Source organism: Pithys albifrons, chromosome 2 (assembly GCF_047495875.1).
Source record: "Pithys albifrons albifrons isolate INPA30051 chromosome 2, PitAlb_v1, whole genome shotgun sequence".
Lineage (NCBI taxonomy): Eukaryota > Metazoa > Chordata > Aves > Passeriformes > Thamnophilidae > Pithys > Pithys albifrons.
Window position 1 is genome coordinate 100,307,176 of NC_092459.1, and position 18,403 is coordinate 100,325,578.

Genomic DNA, 18,403 nt, shown 5'->3' on the forward strand with positions numbered 1-18,403 from the left:
AAAGGTCAACTTCTGCATATGCTCAAGCATGAGATCAGCCTATATTAAAACAGGCTCCTCTAAAATTTCTGCCTTCTGGGAAGGGTTCCCATCCACAAGAACAAACCTGGGATCTGGAACTGCCTTTTGAGCGGCCCAAAAGCTCAAAAACCAAATAACAGAGCTGGTTAGGAAGTACAATACAGGAACAGACAATAACAGACAAGGTGGCAACATGCTACCTCTGCATTTGTCTCTCATTACCAGCCTAGCATCTGGTCAACATTACAGTCACTTGTGACCACCTGGACTTCTATGCTGCTTTCCTTAGCTGAAAAAAACATTCCAGCAACACATGGTAACATGAGAAAGCAGAGACCTGAGGAGAGAAGCCAAGTCTTTTCTTCTCAAGATGAGACATGGATGAGGGGCTCCCAATGGAGGAGCTGAGCTGTGGTCCTGGCTTCAGACTACTTGTTTTAACCTGCTGTGCAAGGTGGCTTCAAAGAGAGATGGCTGACATCAGTTGCTCCTTCCTCTGAGGGAGAGTCTGGTTCAGTTGGGAGCTGCTTTTCCAAAAGCTCATCTTGAATTGTATGAGCTTTACGCAATTTTTTTTCAGTGATGGTTCATCTTGCTCAAAAACTGTGGCACGCACTGTTTGTGTGTGAAGGTGGGAATGTGACATCTGACAAGGCAACTCTGTTCATCTTGCAAAAAGATCAAGGTTAGTTCCCAATCTGCTAGAAGTAGGGAAGGGAAACACAGGACTTGTCAAGCAGAGAGATAAACGGAATTGAGAACATTTTTATACACAAATTCCTAGGAGAAGGTTAAAACAATGGAGTTGGAAGAGTACACTTGTCAAGGCTTTTTCAAACAATTCTTTTTCACATATTCTTTTAAAATACAACAGCAATTCAGGTGGCCAGAGATAACACACAGTTCTAAAATCTCTTTCCTTTGTTTTCTTTCTGGCTGCTGCGGTCTCCACCCCAGTAAGACATTCCTACCACGAAATCCCAGGGCGAAGGGCTGCCAGCTCTAAATAACTATGGCTCTGAGGGGAGAGACAATAATTAACATGCTCTTTCTGAAGCTGCTTGGCAGTTACAACTCCAAATGCCTCCTACTCCTGTGACCACATACCTTACTCCCAAGGTGTCTTTATTAACAGCAGCCCAAGACTGCTTAGGGTTGCTGCCCAGGGATGACACTGTGTGCCAGTCCCTGGCAAGAGTGGGATGAGATCCTGGGACTCTGAGGCCAGAGTGGCAGTGCCCGTCTCTTCTGCTCCCACTCAAAGGCAGTGCCCATCTCTTCTCCTCCTGCTGCCATGGCAGGCACATACCTGGGCTGTGCACACTTCCTGCTTTCCCACACCCCATCTGAAATAGCATCCAGAGGAGGAAACACCACCCTGGGGCCTTCCACAGTCACTTTGTGTGAGTACGGAGGGCAGCATGATGTGCAAGGTGAAGCTGAACTGGCCTCAACGGAGCTAAGCTGAAGCTATGCAGGCATGGATGAAAAAAAGGAATTTGGCTCCATTTCAGAGTTCAAAGAAGTATTTGAGACTATGGGCACTGATTCAGGCTCATCTCTAATTATATCCCAAACTCAGCCTTTTAAACTTGTTCTTTAGTCCTCAGTAAGGGTCACTTTGCAGTTGTTATTTGAGTTTCTTGCCAATCTGCTGTTGGATTTTCCACTTGACATTATTAAGGGATTAAGTTGTTTGTCTCATCATATTTTATCTGTCCTGTTGAGTTTCCTAAAAACAGATTTTAGCCAGACCAAAGATGATAGGAGCAAAAAAAACTCTAAAGATATAATGATGGTTCAGGATTTGCCATTATTATTGTTTAAATTTATTACTTTGGATATGTAAACTTTGCTGACTTCTCTAAATCTGGAATGTATTAAAGAAAGCATTAGGCATTAAAACGTGATTGGATTATACTGTCCTGATTCAGTTACAGCTGTGGAAGAAATATGTAACAGGAGATCCTACAGAGATATACATTTTAGATTTAGCTCATCAATTGCCATAGAGAAGAAGACAAAAACAAATGTAGCTGAGCCTGGAAAGAATGTTGTTAAAACTGGAGAAACATTTAACGTGAGTAGCCTAGGGGTGCAATAACTTTGCCTATAACTTAACAAAACCCACCCACATACAACATACCAAAAGAGATTATAGATTGGACTCTGTGATCCGAAGTCTGCCAAAAAAGCAAACCTGACTTTTTTCCTCTTCCTGCAGATCCAGGTTTAAATGGTCCCTGCAGAGTGTTAAATATATATTACTTGTAATAGCAACTGTACTACATTTGGACACGTTGCTAAGTTTCCGCCGTGGCTGCTCTGTACCTTGCTTGCAAGTGGGAGGATGCCCCTGGATATCTAGTGGGGCTGCCAGCAGAGCAATTTCTATGGTCCATACGGTGAGAAGGAGCCAACTCACCTCCCCCTCAGTCCCACCCCTCCTTGGCACCCTGGTGTCCTCTCTTTTGAGGGGTACACACGGGCTTGTACCTAAGTACCCATTTACCGCAAACGTTTTGAACATGTTTAGCAAATGGATTAAAAGCTATTTCTACGCCTTCCCAAAACGCCTTCTCAAAGTACATCTGCAACAAACAAGGCTCAGTGGTGATCTGAAGGCCAGCCTTGGCTCCTGCCCTTTTCCAGAGTGGCATGGATCAGAGATTGTCTAGCAAGAAATGAGAGAAAAACACCTGAACCTTAAAATGCACTTTGCAAAAAGCTACCCTGCAGATCTTTCCATTTATAACCCTCTGTCCTCAAAGGTTCTAAAGAACTGTACCCACCAACGGGCAACCCCCCCACGAGGACCGCGTCTCTGGTTCATTAATTCGGTTTAACATTGAATTTACCACAAGATGTAACTGGAGACATGCAGGGGTGAGCAAGGCGAAAGACGATCAAGGACCAAACCCTGCAGCATGCTCCTGCTGGCCTCAGCGCAGCTACAACAGCTTTTATCAGCGTTTTATCTGACCCTAACAAAAGGAACGAATTGTTTAGCAAAGGAAGAGGGTTCTTTGATTCTATCTTGCTGCAGATGAATTGCCCAAGCAAGGGCAAAGGGACAGGAAGAGAAGGGGGAGGAGAAGGAGGTGATGCTGGAGGTAGGTGCTGCCATTGCTCAGCCCTCGATAAACACCCCCTTCTGCAAATGCTGATGGGTGGGAGGAGAGAGTTGTGATTGCTCCCTGCCATAGCCATTCTCCCAGGATGTTGGGCTGGTTGTTCCTGGTGTTGATATATTGGTCTTCATTCAGGTTGAAGGGTGTTTTGTGACAGTGAAGACTGCGGGCCCCATGAGACCTCCCTCTGCTTCACATAGTCCAGGAACCCTATTGTCCAAAACCCCAAGCACACGACTTAAAATCAAGGATGAAATCCCAGAAGTCAAGGAAGAAACCCTGAGCAAAACTCACATCAATTCAGTGAATTCCAAACCATGGCCACTGCAGGTGCTGACCTCACTGCAAATCAAACATGTGAAGCAAACACACGTGTTGTGAAGAGACAACCTGATTCTGTCCTTACAATCAAACTCATTAGAATTTCTGTCAGCATGTCCCTCCAGAGTCCATATATGTCTTTCACATGGTGGAGGGATGCTTTACTATTACTTGAAACCACAACAGTGCTGAATGCTAATGAAGTTCCTGTTGTGTAGCACTGATCAGATAATACACTGTACTGCTTACAAGAAGAAGTTGTAAGTGCTAAGCACTTGTTGTTTCACCCCCTAGTCCTTCTTCCAAAAGCAATCCTCGTGCTTTGGCCAGCAATAAATCTTGTATTTGAAAAGATGAACTGAATTCCTTCTACCAGTCTGTTTCTTTTCCCATCTCACTAGTGAAAAGAATGTTCTTTATGATAAAAAAATAACTTCTTTCTTTACATGTCTGAAATGGATGAAAATAGTGAAATAAATATCTTGAGAGGGAAAAGGCTAATATAGGTCTTAACACTGTGCAGTATGTTTAGACTCCAATACTGCCTATCTCTGAGAAACTAAGGTCAGAATCCACCAGCACCCAGTAAACACAACTGTGGCTGACTATGGCAGCGAGGATCTCCATAGGCAGCCATGACAGCAGCTCTATGTAAGGAACCCCACCATGGCTGGGAAAGAAGCTGCAGTCCACGTTTTCCAAAAGCTTCCACCAATTCTGAGCGCACTGACAGTACATACACCCAGACTGAAACTTGCAGCTGGAGACTCCAAGCTTCTGAACATCCCCACACCAACTCACAGTGAAAGGCACTGCTGGGTGATCATCTCTGTTACACAGCATATCACACTTTGCTGTCTAAACACTGATTTAAAAGCCAAATCAGAGACACTTGATTTTGAGTCTGGTAGACCTCAGACTTGAGCAGCTCCCTGAATTACTTGCCATTGTGCAGGCTATGCATGATCTGGCTTTTTATCTGAGGAGTAAGAATGAAATTCTGATAAATTTTATTGAAGACATTCTTGAGTAGTTTAGAAACAGATTCCTCTGTCTTAAGCACACTCTTGGGCTAGTCCTCAAGATCCCATCAGAGTCAACAAAGAAAGGTACATTAGGAGAAGACTTATCCTGAGGATGTCTATCCAATAAGTCTAAGCAAGATGGATGCCATAAAGAGCCATTTCAAGTGACCCAGCAAGTGTAGGAGCTCACATTCCCCCAAAAGTCACATTTGAGAATAGGAATTAGGCTGCAAAGTTACTCAGTGATTTGAAAATGTTAACATTTAGTTTTCACTGTCTGTTAAATATTAACATATCTTTCTTAGAAAGCTTGGCTGGGCTTCATTGGAAGAAAGCAGGTCAAATTTACTGCACAAATTTACCTACTGGTATAAACAAAATAATCTCTAACCATTACAGAAGACATTTAACATCATACATAGATGCCATTATTTCTCTAGTGAGCTAGAACAGAATTACATGTAAAGAAAACATTAGCTCAGCAGTGGCTTTCAGCCGTTGCGTGGCACGTGGGAACTCAGTGCTGCGCTAAGATTTTCTTCACAACTGGATCTGTCCTAACACATTATAGAAATAATATGGAAAATATGAGACAAGTACAGTTTGAGTTTTGTCATTGCAAGCCTTGTAAAATGTAAAGACTAAACTCTAAGGTTTCTGCTGATCTGTGAAATTCACTCTCTGGACATTCAGCTTAACACCCAAAGGGTCCAACCAGCCAAGCTCCTGATATCCTGCATTCCCAACAGAAAAGGAGAAAATCTGAATGTTTCTGGAGCTGGGACCCTAAGGATGATGGGCCTAATGTTTGTTATTCCTGCACCTCAGAAATGCTTTTTCTTTTTTTTTTTACAACTTTTTATGAATGCTTTCAGTGTGAAATTGTTTGAGAAACAAAATATGCAAGAGACAGCAGCTGCGCTAGCAAGTAAGTCTCTCTATGAAAAGGATCTGCTATGTGCCATGTAATTCCTGCACTGTCAATCATGGAGAATGAGCGCAGAGAAGAAACCCTTACCAAGGAGCTTAAATGTGCTGATGAAAATGGACTTGAAGTATCACCATATGTCTCTCATTGGGTTATAGCTGCATCTTCACGTAGACTCTGTGGGTGGGAGCCCAGAAGAAAGCTGCTTATTCCCTGAGGAGGCCACGTGAGTAGGCAGGAGATAAGCCACCAAATAGAGAGTGATGCTTTGTGAACTCCCTGGAGTGCGCAGCCTCCATCCACAGAGTCTGAAGATCTGCCCAGTCCACTGAGAGCACCAGAGGGTCCTCAGCTCATCCCAGTAGACAAAAAATACCGTGCTGTTCTGAGAGTGGAAATATAGAAGTGTCCACCTCACCCTGCTCTTTATCCTAGTATTCCCACAAGCTGAAGGAGACTCCATCCTTTGGTCCTATACCAGGTGTACCTTCCCAGGCCAGTCATGCACATTACTAGAGGAACAGACGCTCTTCTGAGCAAGCCTGCAGGGCCATAATGTGCTAGACAGTATATTGATACTAAATCAGTCATACCACTCACAAGCTCATGAGCTTAGGAGCTTTCAAGACAAACACAGTGGGAGCAAGGAGTAAAACACATAAACACAGACAGTATAAGGATATACATTTACAGGGCTTGCATGCATCACCATAGCCGTGTGGTCATGGTTTCTGTTACATAGAGACTTCCTGATCACAGTGACAGCTAGGAAAGGGAATGAAAGCATATTTAATTTGATTGATTTTTATGGGAACAAATCAGGAGTGCTGTTGTCAGGCCTTGGAACATCTCAAAGACAAATCAGCAAGGGTCCCACAGGCCCTTGACTGACACTAACCCTTTCTAAACTTGGCTCCTTTCAGAACTGTGTTACAGCCACTGTGAGTCAAACAAATAAATCAATTTAAAAATCACCTGTCAGTAGCAATGTCATTAGCTTTTCCAAAAGCTCTTGCCATTTTTCACAGGTTAATGGAAGTTTCTTATTCTGAGCAAGCTGCTCTGCCTGCTGAAAGAAGTAGAGGTTTCACAATGTACCAAGTCACTTGATTACTATACTGCTGTACATCCTTGTGTTTCCATGGTGGCTGTGGGAAAGCCAGGAAGAGGAACACTGAAGTGTCTTGCACTGTTTTTCCAGGAAGGCTTTTTTTCCTCTTGACATGTCATTTTTCTATAGTACATACTTGCACAATTTCTGAATTTCTGCCTTTCCCCACACTTGCCTGTCACTTTGTCTGTAGTTGCCAGAAGTGGACAACCTAGGGAATTTAGGTCAATGACTACAACTCACTAATCACCAGCAGTGGAATATCTTCCACCTAAAGGGCGCAGCCAGTTTCCAAGACTGGGACAAGCTTCCTGCTGCTGAGTACATGCCGTTTATCAGTTCTCCTTTGGGAAGAGCCAGCAGTTCCCCAGGAACAGCAAAACTCATACACTGGTATTTTTCCAGTGAAGAAGTCAGAGGGAGTCATGGCTAGAATGTGTCTTATTTTGGGTGTGAAATCCCCCTAGGAATTGGGCTGCCGTCTTGGGCTACCTGCACCATGGGACAAAGAGCACCTTCTAATTCCTCTCTACACACCAAGCCTGTGTGATCAGCCATGAGGAGAGAAATCCTCCCTCAGCACGAGACACACTGTGATGGAGGCAGGTGAGCAAAGGTACCCACTCCTTCCCCAAACTGCCCACACTGATGTCACAGGAGGTGTACAGCAAGAGCTGCCCCATGGCATTCCCAAACCACAGTGTCCCTATCCCAACAATGCTCCTGGACAGCCCATCCCTCCCACAGCCCAAGAAGTGTAAACGCTCAAGTGCCTTTGAAACCTTGCAAGCATCAATAAACAAGTGTGGGGTTTCTCCGGCAGCAGTCACAGCCTGGGGAAAGCCACAGCTGCAAAAGCCCTTACGTGGAAGTTTACTCAGACCTTAAGTGGACTTGCAATTAGACAACAGCAAAACGTCACATTGCTTACTGTCACTGCACTTCACAAGTCTACAACCACCACAGCTGTGTCACTGTTCCCAGTGCTGTGCAGTCCACTGAGCACCAAAGCACTGAAGGGACAGGCAAAGCATGGAGGAAACTTTAAATAAACAGCGGCAGAGCCCATTTCAGACACAGAGCTGCTCCAAGTCATGGTGTCCAAAAACATGGCCACAATACCTCACTCCTTTTACTATGCAACCTTATTTTCTTACCAGCCAATTTTCAGGCCTGAACACAAGTGAAGTTTCCTACCTGCAGTACAAATGGAGGATGAGTCCATGCCACGTGGAGGGATCTGCCCATTTCCCCAGGACATCAGGAGGAACTACAATAGACAGCCGGACATCCCTAACTGATCTGCTAAGCCAGACGGCCTCCAGAAAGGAAGGGCAGAAGCAGGTCTGCTGTTTATCAAACCTGTAAACATGCTATGTGAGATGCACGGCACATACTGCATCTGCAGCAAGGACTGCTTTCCTATCGCTCCTTACCCCTCCTCCAGGTACAACAGCCCCTCCCCTGTGCCAGCAGCACCCAGTGCAGACAGGGCACTTAGCCTGCCCAGCATTTAGGTAACCAAACCAAAGGTTTCTGTCAGTTGAGTTCTTCAGGATGTGACAGAAAAGCACAAGTTGTGGAGAGAGCTTCTCATAAATTGTTGCTCATTACACAACTCATTTCCACAACATGTGCATTGTTAAAAGGAAATAGTGAGTTCATGAAAACAAATGAGTGTGCAACCTGACACTGCTTCAGTAGCTGCCTTCTGCTGTCATTATGGATTTACAAGACACAGCCAACGAGTACACAAAGTTGGGTGTTATTTATATGAATCAGCTTTGAATTACTGAGCATTTGCACGTGAACCTGCTGAGAAGTTGACTACAACCTGCCAAAGTCGGTGATCAGCCCTGCATGGGACGTGTGGAGCCCAGTGGAAAAGTATCCCTGTAATTTCATCCAGCTGCTCCTGCTGAGACAACTCCAGCACTGAAACACAAAATCAAGTGCACCTCTTCAGGATGTCTGACACATTTTGGACCAGACCTTCATCTCATTTAGCTTGAGTAGTCCCACTGGGCCCAGCAGACTCTGATCTTAGAGCTGATCTGAACTCGCTCTGATCCAGGCCTTTGGCAATACAAACGAGCCTTGCCTGTTCACTGCTGAGCCACCAGCCTGGCTGAGCTCACTGGGGGCCACAGGAGGTAACAGCGAGTCAGTTTGAGGCTCCAGAAAGCTTTCCATAGAGCATCAGGCATGCTTCTGCCCATCAGTGAACAGTTTTCAGCAGCAAATCAGTGGGACCTGGCATTAGGAACAGTCATTAGAACAGAGAATGGAGCAGAAATTACTACAGCTCATGCACACCAAACCAGCAGAATTTAATCAGCAGAGGGATTGCAGTAGCTCCCAAAGGGAGCGAGCTGATTCATCATTTGAGAGCCCCAAAATACAAAACTGTCTGCACACATGATAAGCCACAGACTCGTAACTTCATTAACTGTGCTTTTACTGAACTGCTGCTCTATCCTGAGCAGAACTGAGCCTGAAATCCTGGAACAGGACAAAACAAGTACAAAAGAAAAGATAGTTACTTCAGCATTCTGAGTGTTTTACAAAGTACAGTCTCAATTTTTCCAAGTTTGATACCTTCACTTAAACATTTCCCTGAACTAGTTTTCCTTGTCTCACTGAGCTTAGCAAGAGTTTCACTACCATGTGTTTATACAGGAAGTTAAACATAGTGAACCACATTACTGAAAGTTGATGAGTCTTTTCCAAACTCTTTAAATTAAGGAGCTACAGGGTTGCCCTGCACATTTCACGGTTTTGTCAGTGTGAGGCTCCAGTGCTGCGCTCAAATCAATGTAATGTCTCAGAGCTGGAGAATGGAAGAGACCATGTGCTGGTTGGAGAAGCTCGTGATGGGTGCCCTGCTCTGGAGTAAAGTGGTTCAAAGCACTCTGGATAAATGGTGTGACAGCTCAGAGCAAAGCATGCTCTGTGTAGAGCAATCAGACATGGAATGAACTCCCTTAGTGACACAACAAATCCCATGACTATCTCATGCCTCTGGAGAATACCTCAAAGCTCTCCTCTCTGAGGAGACCTTTCTGCTCTAGGGGTAATACTACACTGAAGCTTTCTCTTCCCTGAAGTCTTACAACCAGCTCCACAACAAACAAATATGGTGAAACAAACGAACTTAATATAAATACCTAATAAAAATATGCTTGCCTAAATAAATATAAGATACCCACAAGGAGAAAGTTTTATTCAAAAGGGGAATCCCCAGACATTCTAGAGATCTTTACTTTCATGTGAAAGACAGACACTATGGTGATGGGCATCACTATAAATTTCAACAGACAGTTGTTGGCTCACACAGTTTCAACTCCAAGAAGGAAATAAATTCTCCCTTAGGCTCATGTAAATCATGGGAAACCTCCAGCACCTATAGAAGCTGTACTGAGGGAAGGCTGAGGTTTGTAACCGCATGTCAGCAGAAGGCTGCAGCCCATGGATGCATTTTAAACAAGCCAGCAGGCAGCTCGCAGCACCAGGGGAGCTCTGCAAGGACCATGCCCAATGGGACAGGTACCAGTGCACTCTCCTGTGAACCGGCGATTTTCTGACTTGGAACCCCTGTTCCAAGTCTGAAAGATTTTCATGTGAGGGAAAGCAAGAACTGCTGAGCAAATGGAAAGTTTCTCTGCAGACCTCTGCTGTGACAGAACTCTGTGCTCCTGCTGTAGCTGTGCCTCGGAGCGGGGATGCCGCCAGCCCTCACCCCACCACCCCAGAGCTGGTTCAAGACTCACCACTCGGGGCTTCTGCTGGTCCAGGGTCTGCAGGAAGGCTGGGGTCTGGTCCAGGGTGCGCTCGGGGTCACTGGAGATGTCCTCCTCGGACTCCTCCCAGGATGAGGAGAAGCCAGTGGAAGATGCTGAGGATGATGACAGCTTCCTGACAGGCAGGCTGCCGGGGGGCACAGCGCTCGCCTCCTCCTCCGGGCCCCCCAGGTCCGTGACAATGACGGCGGGGATGCTTCCGCCTATGGCTGGGCACTGGCCCTTGAGTTCTGTAGGGGCGACCACCACCTCTCCTTGCCGTGGTGCAGGTCCTGACTGCTCCAGGGGATTGCTGCTCTCTGCCAGCTCCACAGCAGGGACCACTGTCATCACTGGCCTCCCCGAGGGCTCTGCAGTGCTCAGACAAACCTGCACCCCACCAGCATCGGGGGCCTCACTCTCCTCGTGGGCTCGCTGCCGGGGTCCAATTCCAAGTCCCACCACTGGCACCACGGGGCTGGTGGGCCGGGGCCGGGATGGCCTGGGGCTCCGTGGTGGCTGAGCAGCAGAGCTGTGTGCCTGGATGTGTGCCTCAAAGAGCCCCACTTTCTGGTTCACCTGGACATTGTGCAGCTCCCGCTGAAACTGCCGTGCCATGGGGGGCCCTGACTGCCCCTCTTCGCTCCGGCTGTCCCGCCGCCCACCGGGGCCGCCTGGCTGCCGCAGGGGCTCCTCGAGTGGTGGGAAGAGGAACGCGGGGCCACAGCGCGGGGAGCGGGGCGGCACCGGGGCCGGGCTGAAGGCAGGGAGAGAGCGGCAGCTGCCGGGTGTCTCCGGGCCCCTGGGCAGTACTTGTCCGGGAGGAGGCGGCGTCTTGCTCCTGCCGCTTGTCACCTCGCTGTTGCTATTCATCATCACCAAGCTATTGAGCGCATAGCAGTACACGGCCATAGTAGTCAGCCGGGGTGCACAGGGGGGCCGTCGCCACTGCCGCCTCGGCGCTCAGGCTCCGCGGGCTTGCCGAGGGTCTCTCCACGCCGGCACCAGCAGCATTGCCAGGAGGCAAAAGAGGAGGTGGGCAAGATCTGGCCCGCAGCTCCATAAAATAGGACAGCTGAGGAGAGAGAGAAAACAGTGAGTATAGTTCTGTGCCCTCCCGTAGCTCACCATCCAGCTGTGCACACAGCTGTGCATGCATCCCTCGCGTGCCACCCTTGAGGATGCAGCCCAGCCTGGTCATCAGAAGGACCTGAGTGAAGGGGAAATCGGGTTTGGGGCTGTTTCCCATCGTCCCTACCCCCCTACTCCAGGTTGCCTGCCGATGCAGCTGCAGCAGCAGCAGTGTCCGAGAGGGCACAGGGCACGAAACCATTCCTTCAACAGAATAAGGGAGTTATGGTCAATTGATGTAAACTGAAAGTTGGCAGCTTTCAAGTGGTGGCTACAAAAGCTGACATTTTCTGAAGAAAGGTAAAAACTAAACAGCTTAAATGTCATCTTCCAGTTGGTCACCTATGAGCAAGATCAAGTCTCAGGAATGGATTTCTGTTCAATGATACACGGACAATGATACAATGATACACTCTTCCTGCTTGCAGAGTTTTGTCTGGTAGGGGCCACATTTCCATTAACTCCCCTAAGTTACTAAGTGCAATAACATGGCTTTGGACGTCTTCATGCATGCCCTGGCTAAATCTGTCTCCCCTGTGCATGTCTGCCTTCTGGGGCATCGACTGCTGCAGCCACCTTCAAGTTACAGCGTGGATTCCACATGCAGAGATGTGCAGTGCTGCTTGCTCTGGTGTGTGAAAGAGACTCTGCTTTTGTAGGTGGCTCTCCGTACCACTGTGTACCTCAGGGCGCTTTCCGTCAAGACGGTTTTCTCCTGGTGCCACTGGAGTTCGAGTCTCCATCCCATGCGGGGGCACGAGAACCCATGAGATCTACACAAACACGCTGCCTACATGAGTGTACAGACTTGTTTACACACAGGGTGCTAACTCTGGCTACGGGTGTACAAGCCTTTTTCGACGCACCTTGTGCACAATACTGTCAGCAGCAGCCCTGTGCGTCCCTCTGCGCGGCTCCTGGCAGGTAAAGGCTCACAGGACTAAAAACGCAGTCCCCACTGACTGAGTGGTAAAGAGTTCCTCATCCCTCCAAGCACTGCTTGGATGCAACATAAGGCTCAGCAGAGCCCAGCCCAGGGCAGTCACTCTTCGCAGGGATCCCCGGCAACGCAACGCTCTGGCTTGGGTGCGAAAGCGGGCACCGGCACAAAGGTGCTCGGCCAGACTTTGGGTGCGGGACAGCCCCTCTGCCCGCGCCCAGCTCGCCCCTTCCTCCCCCGCGCACCGTCCCCGGCGCAGCTGCCGCGGGTCCCCCCTCAGAGGGGCGGCCGCGCCCCCTGCCCGCCGCGGCTTACCTGGAGCGGGGTCCGCGCTCAGTGCGCGCCGCCCGGCAGCGCCCGCCGGCGGCCGCGGGGCGCTGCCGAAACCATCGCCGCGGGCGCGGGGCGCGGCTGCTGCCGGGGGTCCCGCTCCCCGCGCGGGTCCGAGCGGCTCCCCTCGCCCCGCGGCGGGGCCGGAGGCGCCGGTCTCTGACCCTCCGCGCTTCGGCAGCGAAGGCTGAGCGAGCGGCTCCGCGCTCCGGCCAGGTCCGCGCCGCGGCCCCGACGCCCGCTCTCGGTGCGGCTGGAAAGGCGGAGAGAGGAGGAGGAGGAGAAGGAGAGGGAGAGGAGCGGCGAGGAGGAGGAGAGAGTGGAGGGAGGGGGTAGGAGAGCAGGAAGGAAGTTGTGAGCCTGTCTGGGGTTGAACTCAGCCTCAGCGGAACAAGTTTCTTTTTTTTTTTTTTTCGCTCGCACGGCGCTGCTCGGCTGGAGGGAAATACTGAAGAAAAAAAAGTTTCCATTGTTAACTAAGAAAAAAAAAACCACCGCCGCCGCGCTTTGGCCGCTGTGGGTTAAATATACACGAGACATTTTCCACCCCCGTCCCGGCGTGCGCCGAAGGTCCCGCGGCGGGGCCCGGCAGAGCCCCTGGTCAGCCCCGGCAACACCCGCGTCGGGGGCATCCCCCGCCTCTCCGCCGCATCGCGGCCTCCCATCGCAGCTGGCCGTCATATTCCTCCCCTGGACACAGTAGTCAGGGCAAAGGGTGGTGCCGGCCACCCCAGGAACGCGGAGCTAAAGGTCGCCCACCTCCCCATGCACGCGGCTCAAAGGCACCGACTAGCCCATCCATTTTCCACCGCATCCCTCTTCCCCAGGCACCACGGCTGAGTCCTACTGTTTCTCAGCAAGTTGGTCACACAAACCCAAGATTGGCGCGAAGCCCTCCCTGCCAGGTCGTGTGGCTTTGGGTAAGCATGTCCCTGGAGGAAAGATGACCCCCACAACCCCAGAGGCCAAACACGAGGGTTGTTTGAACATCCACTTGCTGTGGTCTTGGCCCCGGTTTAAGCAGGGCAGTAACTAACGGCCCCAGATAGCATTTTCCTGCTGCCCCCAGGCTTGGGTCCTGCTTGGCAGGAGGAGCAGCCTCTTGGCTGTGACACAGTCTGATTTCTGTATCAAGATAACTCATTGGAAATAGTTGTCTGTACGTCAGCACTTCGGGAGAGCAGGCTCTGCAATTCGCTCTTAAAGTAATGGTCAAGGTCAAACCCAGATGGCAGTTCTGGGGTTGGTCCGGACTGGCCAATGGAAAAAAAAAAAAAGGAAAAAGAACAGCAATTTGCCTCTGCTAGGATTTCACAGCTAGGACTTTCCCTTAGAGAGGGAAATTGATGTCACTGCTTTTGTAATTAAAATACAACCTCCAGAGCATAAACGGGGGCAAAGAGGTCTTCAAACTGGCAGAAGGTATGGATTGCCAATCCCACAGGCAGACAGAGACACCCAAAATGAGCTTATGTTTGTTTTTCCAGTAAGAGAAACACTATTTTGAATTCAGTGCGGGAAAAGAAATTTTTAGTCTCTTTCCACTCCAGTCCATTTCCTCAGAGCCTATGCTTGGTCAGGAACTGGTCTTTTATGAAATAAAGTATGTGATCAAACTCTCTCAGAAAAGTGACCTCGCTGAGTATAACGGCACTATTCATGTGCACAGGCTTCCCCTCTGTTGCTCACATTCCCTCATGACTGCATACACATGTCAAAAAGTAGGAACTCTTGAAGGAAAGAATAAATCCAGGAATACATGCAGATAAACAAATACGTTCTTTTTTTAAAACAGCTGCACTATGCTATGCTGGTAGCATCTGCATGTACTTGCGAGCACTACTGCACATCTGTGTGTGGATGTTTTGACCGTTCTTTGGGGTTGTTTTAAGATTATTGACACCACTGCAACCACAATGAGTGCTTAAAGCTGTTTCCTAAAGTCCCACAAATTCAAGAACCATCAAATATTCAGCCTACCAGAACAGGCCAAAGGAGCAGGAAATTCACAGTGGCACATTTACAGGTACAAAACTCCCTAAGGGAGACCTGGCCTTAAAACATGGCAGCATTGTTGTCATGTAACAGAGTTAGGGCTGTTCTGTGGTTGCTATATATAATGACAAGCTTTTCTGTATGAAAGAAGTGGCTTTAATAAAAGTGTAAAGAGGTAAAGAAAATCTAGGGATAAGTCTTTGACTGTTCAGAATGAGTAGGTACAGGAGAGAAATAATTGTTTCCAGACTGGAGCCAGACAGCAGTCCACATTGTATAGTAAAGAAAGAGCAGACAGCTTTCAGCACACTTGTTTCCAATCAAGTGGAAACCAACTGTCTGAGGTCAGCCTAAATGGAAAACACAAACTGAAACAGGTTGCTAGTCCAATCTAGACACAAGGATGGAAGCAAGAAAGAAGAAAAGTTTCTTTCACAAACACAGACAGATGTCTCTGGGCACTAGCACTGCTGTAGTTACTTGATGCTGCCGAGGAGCTTTCTCCATGGCTTTGGCACTGTTGCATTAGGTGCTGTACAAAGAGAACAAAATGGAAAAGATTATCCTACTCTGACTCGCTTGTAATATCAGTGTACATTCTTCAGGTAGAAGTCCATTGTTGGGTCTTAAAAGATCTTGCTTCTGCTTAAGCTGTGCTCTTCATTTGGGTTTATACTTCCTGCTTCCAAAGGAAATCATTACAGTACTTGAGGATACTGAAACAGGCTGGGTTAGGGCAAGCAGTTGATCCAGCCAAATTCTGTGCGGCAACATTCAAGAGAGGGAAGCCATTAAAATGAACAGGATCTTTCACTCAGGAAGGGCATATATGCATGGCAGAATGTATTTAGTCTGAAATAAAGCGAGGACAGACACTTAGAGAAGGGCATGGAGCTGTCCTAACTGTGTAACATCTCTCACTAACACACTGTCTATAAACAATAAGGGAAAAAAATACCATAGCTGTCAAAGTTAATGGCCTCCCTGCGTACTTGAAGGGAGACATGTTAATTATGTCTTATTTAAAAATAGTTGTGCTGAATGTGCTTGCTGTGCCCCTTGAACACCATAGGTGGCTCAGCTGCTGCGTCCCCAGACCTGAGGCTGCCGATCACTGCAGGGTGGTGGATGTTTGTAGGACTGTCAGGACAGGCCCTGCTGTGTGGGATCGAGTGGGAAGAAGAGATGGTTTGGCTGTAGGTGGGAGTGGTGGTTCTTGCAGCAGGACCCCATGTGCCCCACTGGAGCCAGGTGAGATGGCTGTTTGGACTGGAGGGGAGATCAGCTGCATAGGAAGTGAATATTGGATAGGGAGAAGTGGACATTACAACCAAGGCTGTTTTACTCCTTTCAGCCTCTGCTGTCACCCTAGCTAAGGTTTTGCTGTTGTCAAAGCCTGCTCCCAGACACAGTGCTGCAAGGCCAGGGGAGCTCTGGCAGACCAGTATAGTATGGTGACCCTCTCCAGCACAGGCAGAACTGTCCTTTGCTATTTTACACATCTTCTTGCTCTGGAGCTGAGGTCCTGGTCCACATGTACTGAATTGAAGAAGAATGCTTTCCCCAATCCAAACCACAGTAACAAGCAAAAAAACTCAAAAAACCTGAGACAAGATTCTATACTGCAGAAATACCTCCTTCCTTGGAGAGGGAACAGTTGCACAGTACATACTGGTCACTGTAATCACTTAACTCCTTCAAGACACACAATTACTACAATGTGGGATGCATTATAAAACTAGAGGAGGACAGAATGGACCACTATCTACTTAGCATCAATCCAATAGTGTAAACAAAACAGAAAAAAATAATAATATAATCACAAAACAACTACAATCCTCAAGTACCCTACTCCTCCCATTCTTCCTTTATTATAAGATTTATTTTTTAAGATTTTTACTCTCTGTCATGTTTTGGACTAGTTGGACAAGACAGCCTTCACTGTGTTTCAAAGATGAGTTGTCCAAACTGTCACTGTTCATCCTACTCAGCATCAGAAGCACCATCAGCATCCTTACAGTGGAAGTCAGTATTTGATGGCATTTCCTCACCAGTGAGTTGAATCTTAGAATCTTGTAAAATATAGAAATAAATGGATAAAAATAGAGTAATTCTACAGTCAACAGACTTACTTTGTGTTTATGCCACTATGACAGAGAATAAATCTGGCTGATATTTTAAAAGACTCACAGAAGACACAAGCAAAAACACAACACTGATCTATATGCCGAGAATTGTCTATGTTCAGGCAGATGGCTCTCACAGGCATGGCACATTTCTGTCCTGTCTGGGCTGGCAGGGGAAACGGAGGCCTGAGAAAAGGGCTCTTGATGTTTATCTGGTTTTCCCAGCTCTCAGCAGCTTCTGAGCTGGGTTATTTGGTCATTTGCTCCCTTCCCCCTGTCCCACTTATAATGGCAGAACTAAGCAGTGACTGGTTAATATTCTCTGTGCCAGGTCCTGTTCAGGAAGCAAAAACATGGACAAAGGTGCAAAGACACCTGTAGAAAGTCAATGTAATTTAGGGCAGTCTATGTACTGCACCCAGGTCTGCCTGAGCTTGTATGTCCACCTAGAGCACAAAGGAACCAATCTTGTTCTCTGGTAGCTTCCTCCACACATTCCTGCCTGCACCTCGCCCTGTGCTGCACCAAGACACACAGCTTGGTGTGGCCAAGAAAGTCAGCCAAAGATCTCAGCCATCTGTTCCTGGCTCTGCCCCTCCTGTGCCACAGGGCGTCAGCAGTATGGTTATTGCCTCTACACCTGGGTGAAACAGGCACTACGGACTAAAATGTCCTGTGTCTCTGAGGATATTTGTGGCGGTGACATACCTAAAGTTCCATACACACTTGGGGTCCTTGGACGAAGGGTTCCATACATCCTATGCATCCATGCACAGCACACATATGCAGAGCTTTAGCCTGAGCTAAGAGCATCAGTGTGGCTCACAGGCTTCAGGATTTGCAGCAGGACTTTGGAGAACTGTTAGAGAGCTCAAGAGATTAAGATGGATGGATGGAAAATATTATGCATAACGAATCACTCTAACAAGGAATTACATACACACATGATAGGCAAGAATGTTTAGGAACCCTAGAACAAGCACAGGATGTTACATTTCCTCTTGATGCAATGCATATACGGCAGTGGTACCTTTATTTTTCCTTCAGCTAGCAAACTCCCCAGGATGAAGATGTGAAGGTTTGATGGGAATGCCTGGTTTTATGTCTGGATATGGGCAGCAGCTTCAGTGCTACCCTTCCTGTTTTTTCCTGGTGCCAGGGTAGAACCCAACCCTGAAGTTGGTGTGTGCCACAGCTGGGGTTCCCTGTGCTACAGCAGGGCTTTATATCAGCACTTTGGCCCACAGTTGCTATTTGCAGATAGTAAGAGTATAAACATATGTGCATGTTTGGGGATTACCCCATGATTCAGCATAAATGTTTCCTGCTTTTGCACAGACCAAACTAAAGAAGCACATCAAATATGTATTGTTGAGTTTTACTGAGGTTCAGTAAAACTAAAACTAGAAAGGGAAATCCTTCCCCCTTGAGACCTGAGGCTACTAAAAGTTATACCAATGTCTGTGCTTGAGGGGATAAAACAATTAGAACTGAAGTACTGCTTTATTGTCTGAAGAGGTTTTTCCTATTCATGGGTTACTCCACTGGACTGTGACCACACAGCC

At 47.8% G+C, this 18,403-nt stretch overlaps 1 protein-coding gene across 1 annotated transcript in view; it reads right to left on the minus strand.

Annotated features, from left to right (window-relative positions):
• ITPKB (inositol-trisphosphate 3-kinase B) overlaps nucleotides 1-13,060 on the minus strand; it is a 67,426-nt gene extending 54,366 nt beyond the window's left edge. Inside the window, exons 1-2 of the mRNA XM_071579710.1 lie at nucleotides 12,703-13,060; nucleotides 10,308-11,391 (exon numbers count right to left, since the gene is read on the minus strand). Of these exons, the coding sequence (XP_071435811.1) occupies nucleotides 10,308-11,228 (921 nt within the window). The 5' untranslated portion in view covers nucleotides 11,229-11,391; nucleotides 12,703-13,060. The remainder of the gene's footprint in view (nucleotides 1-10,307; nucleotides 11,392-12,702) is intronic.
• Between the last annotated feature and the right edge of the window lie 5,343 nt (nucleotides 13,061-18,403).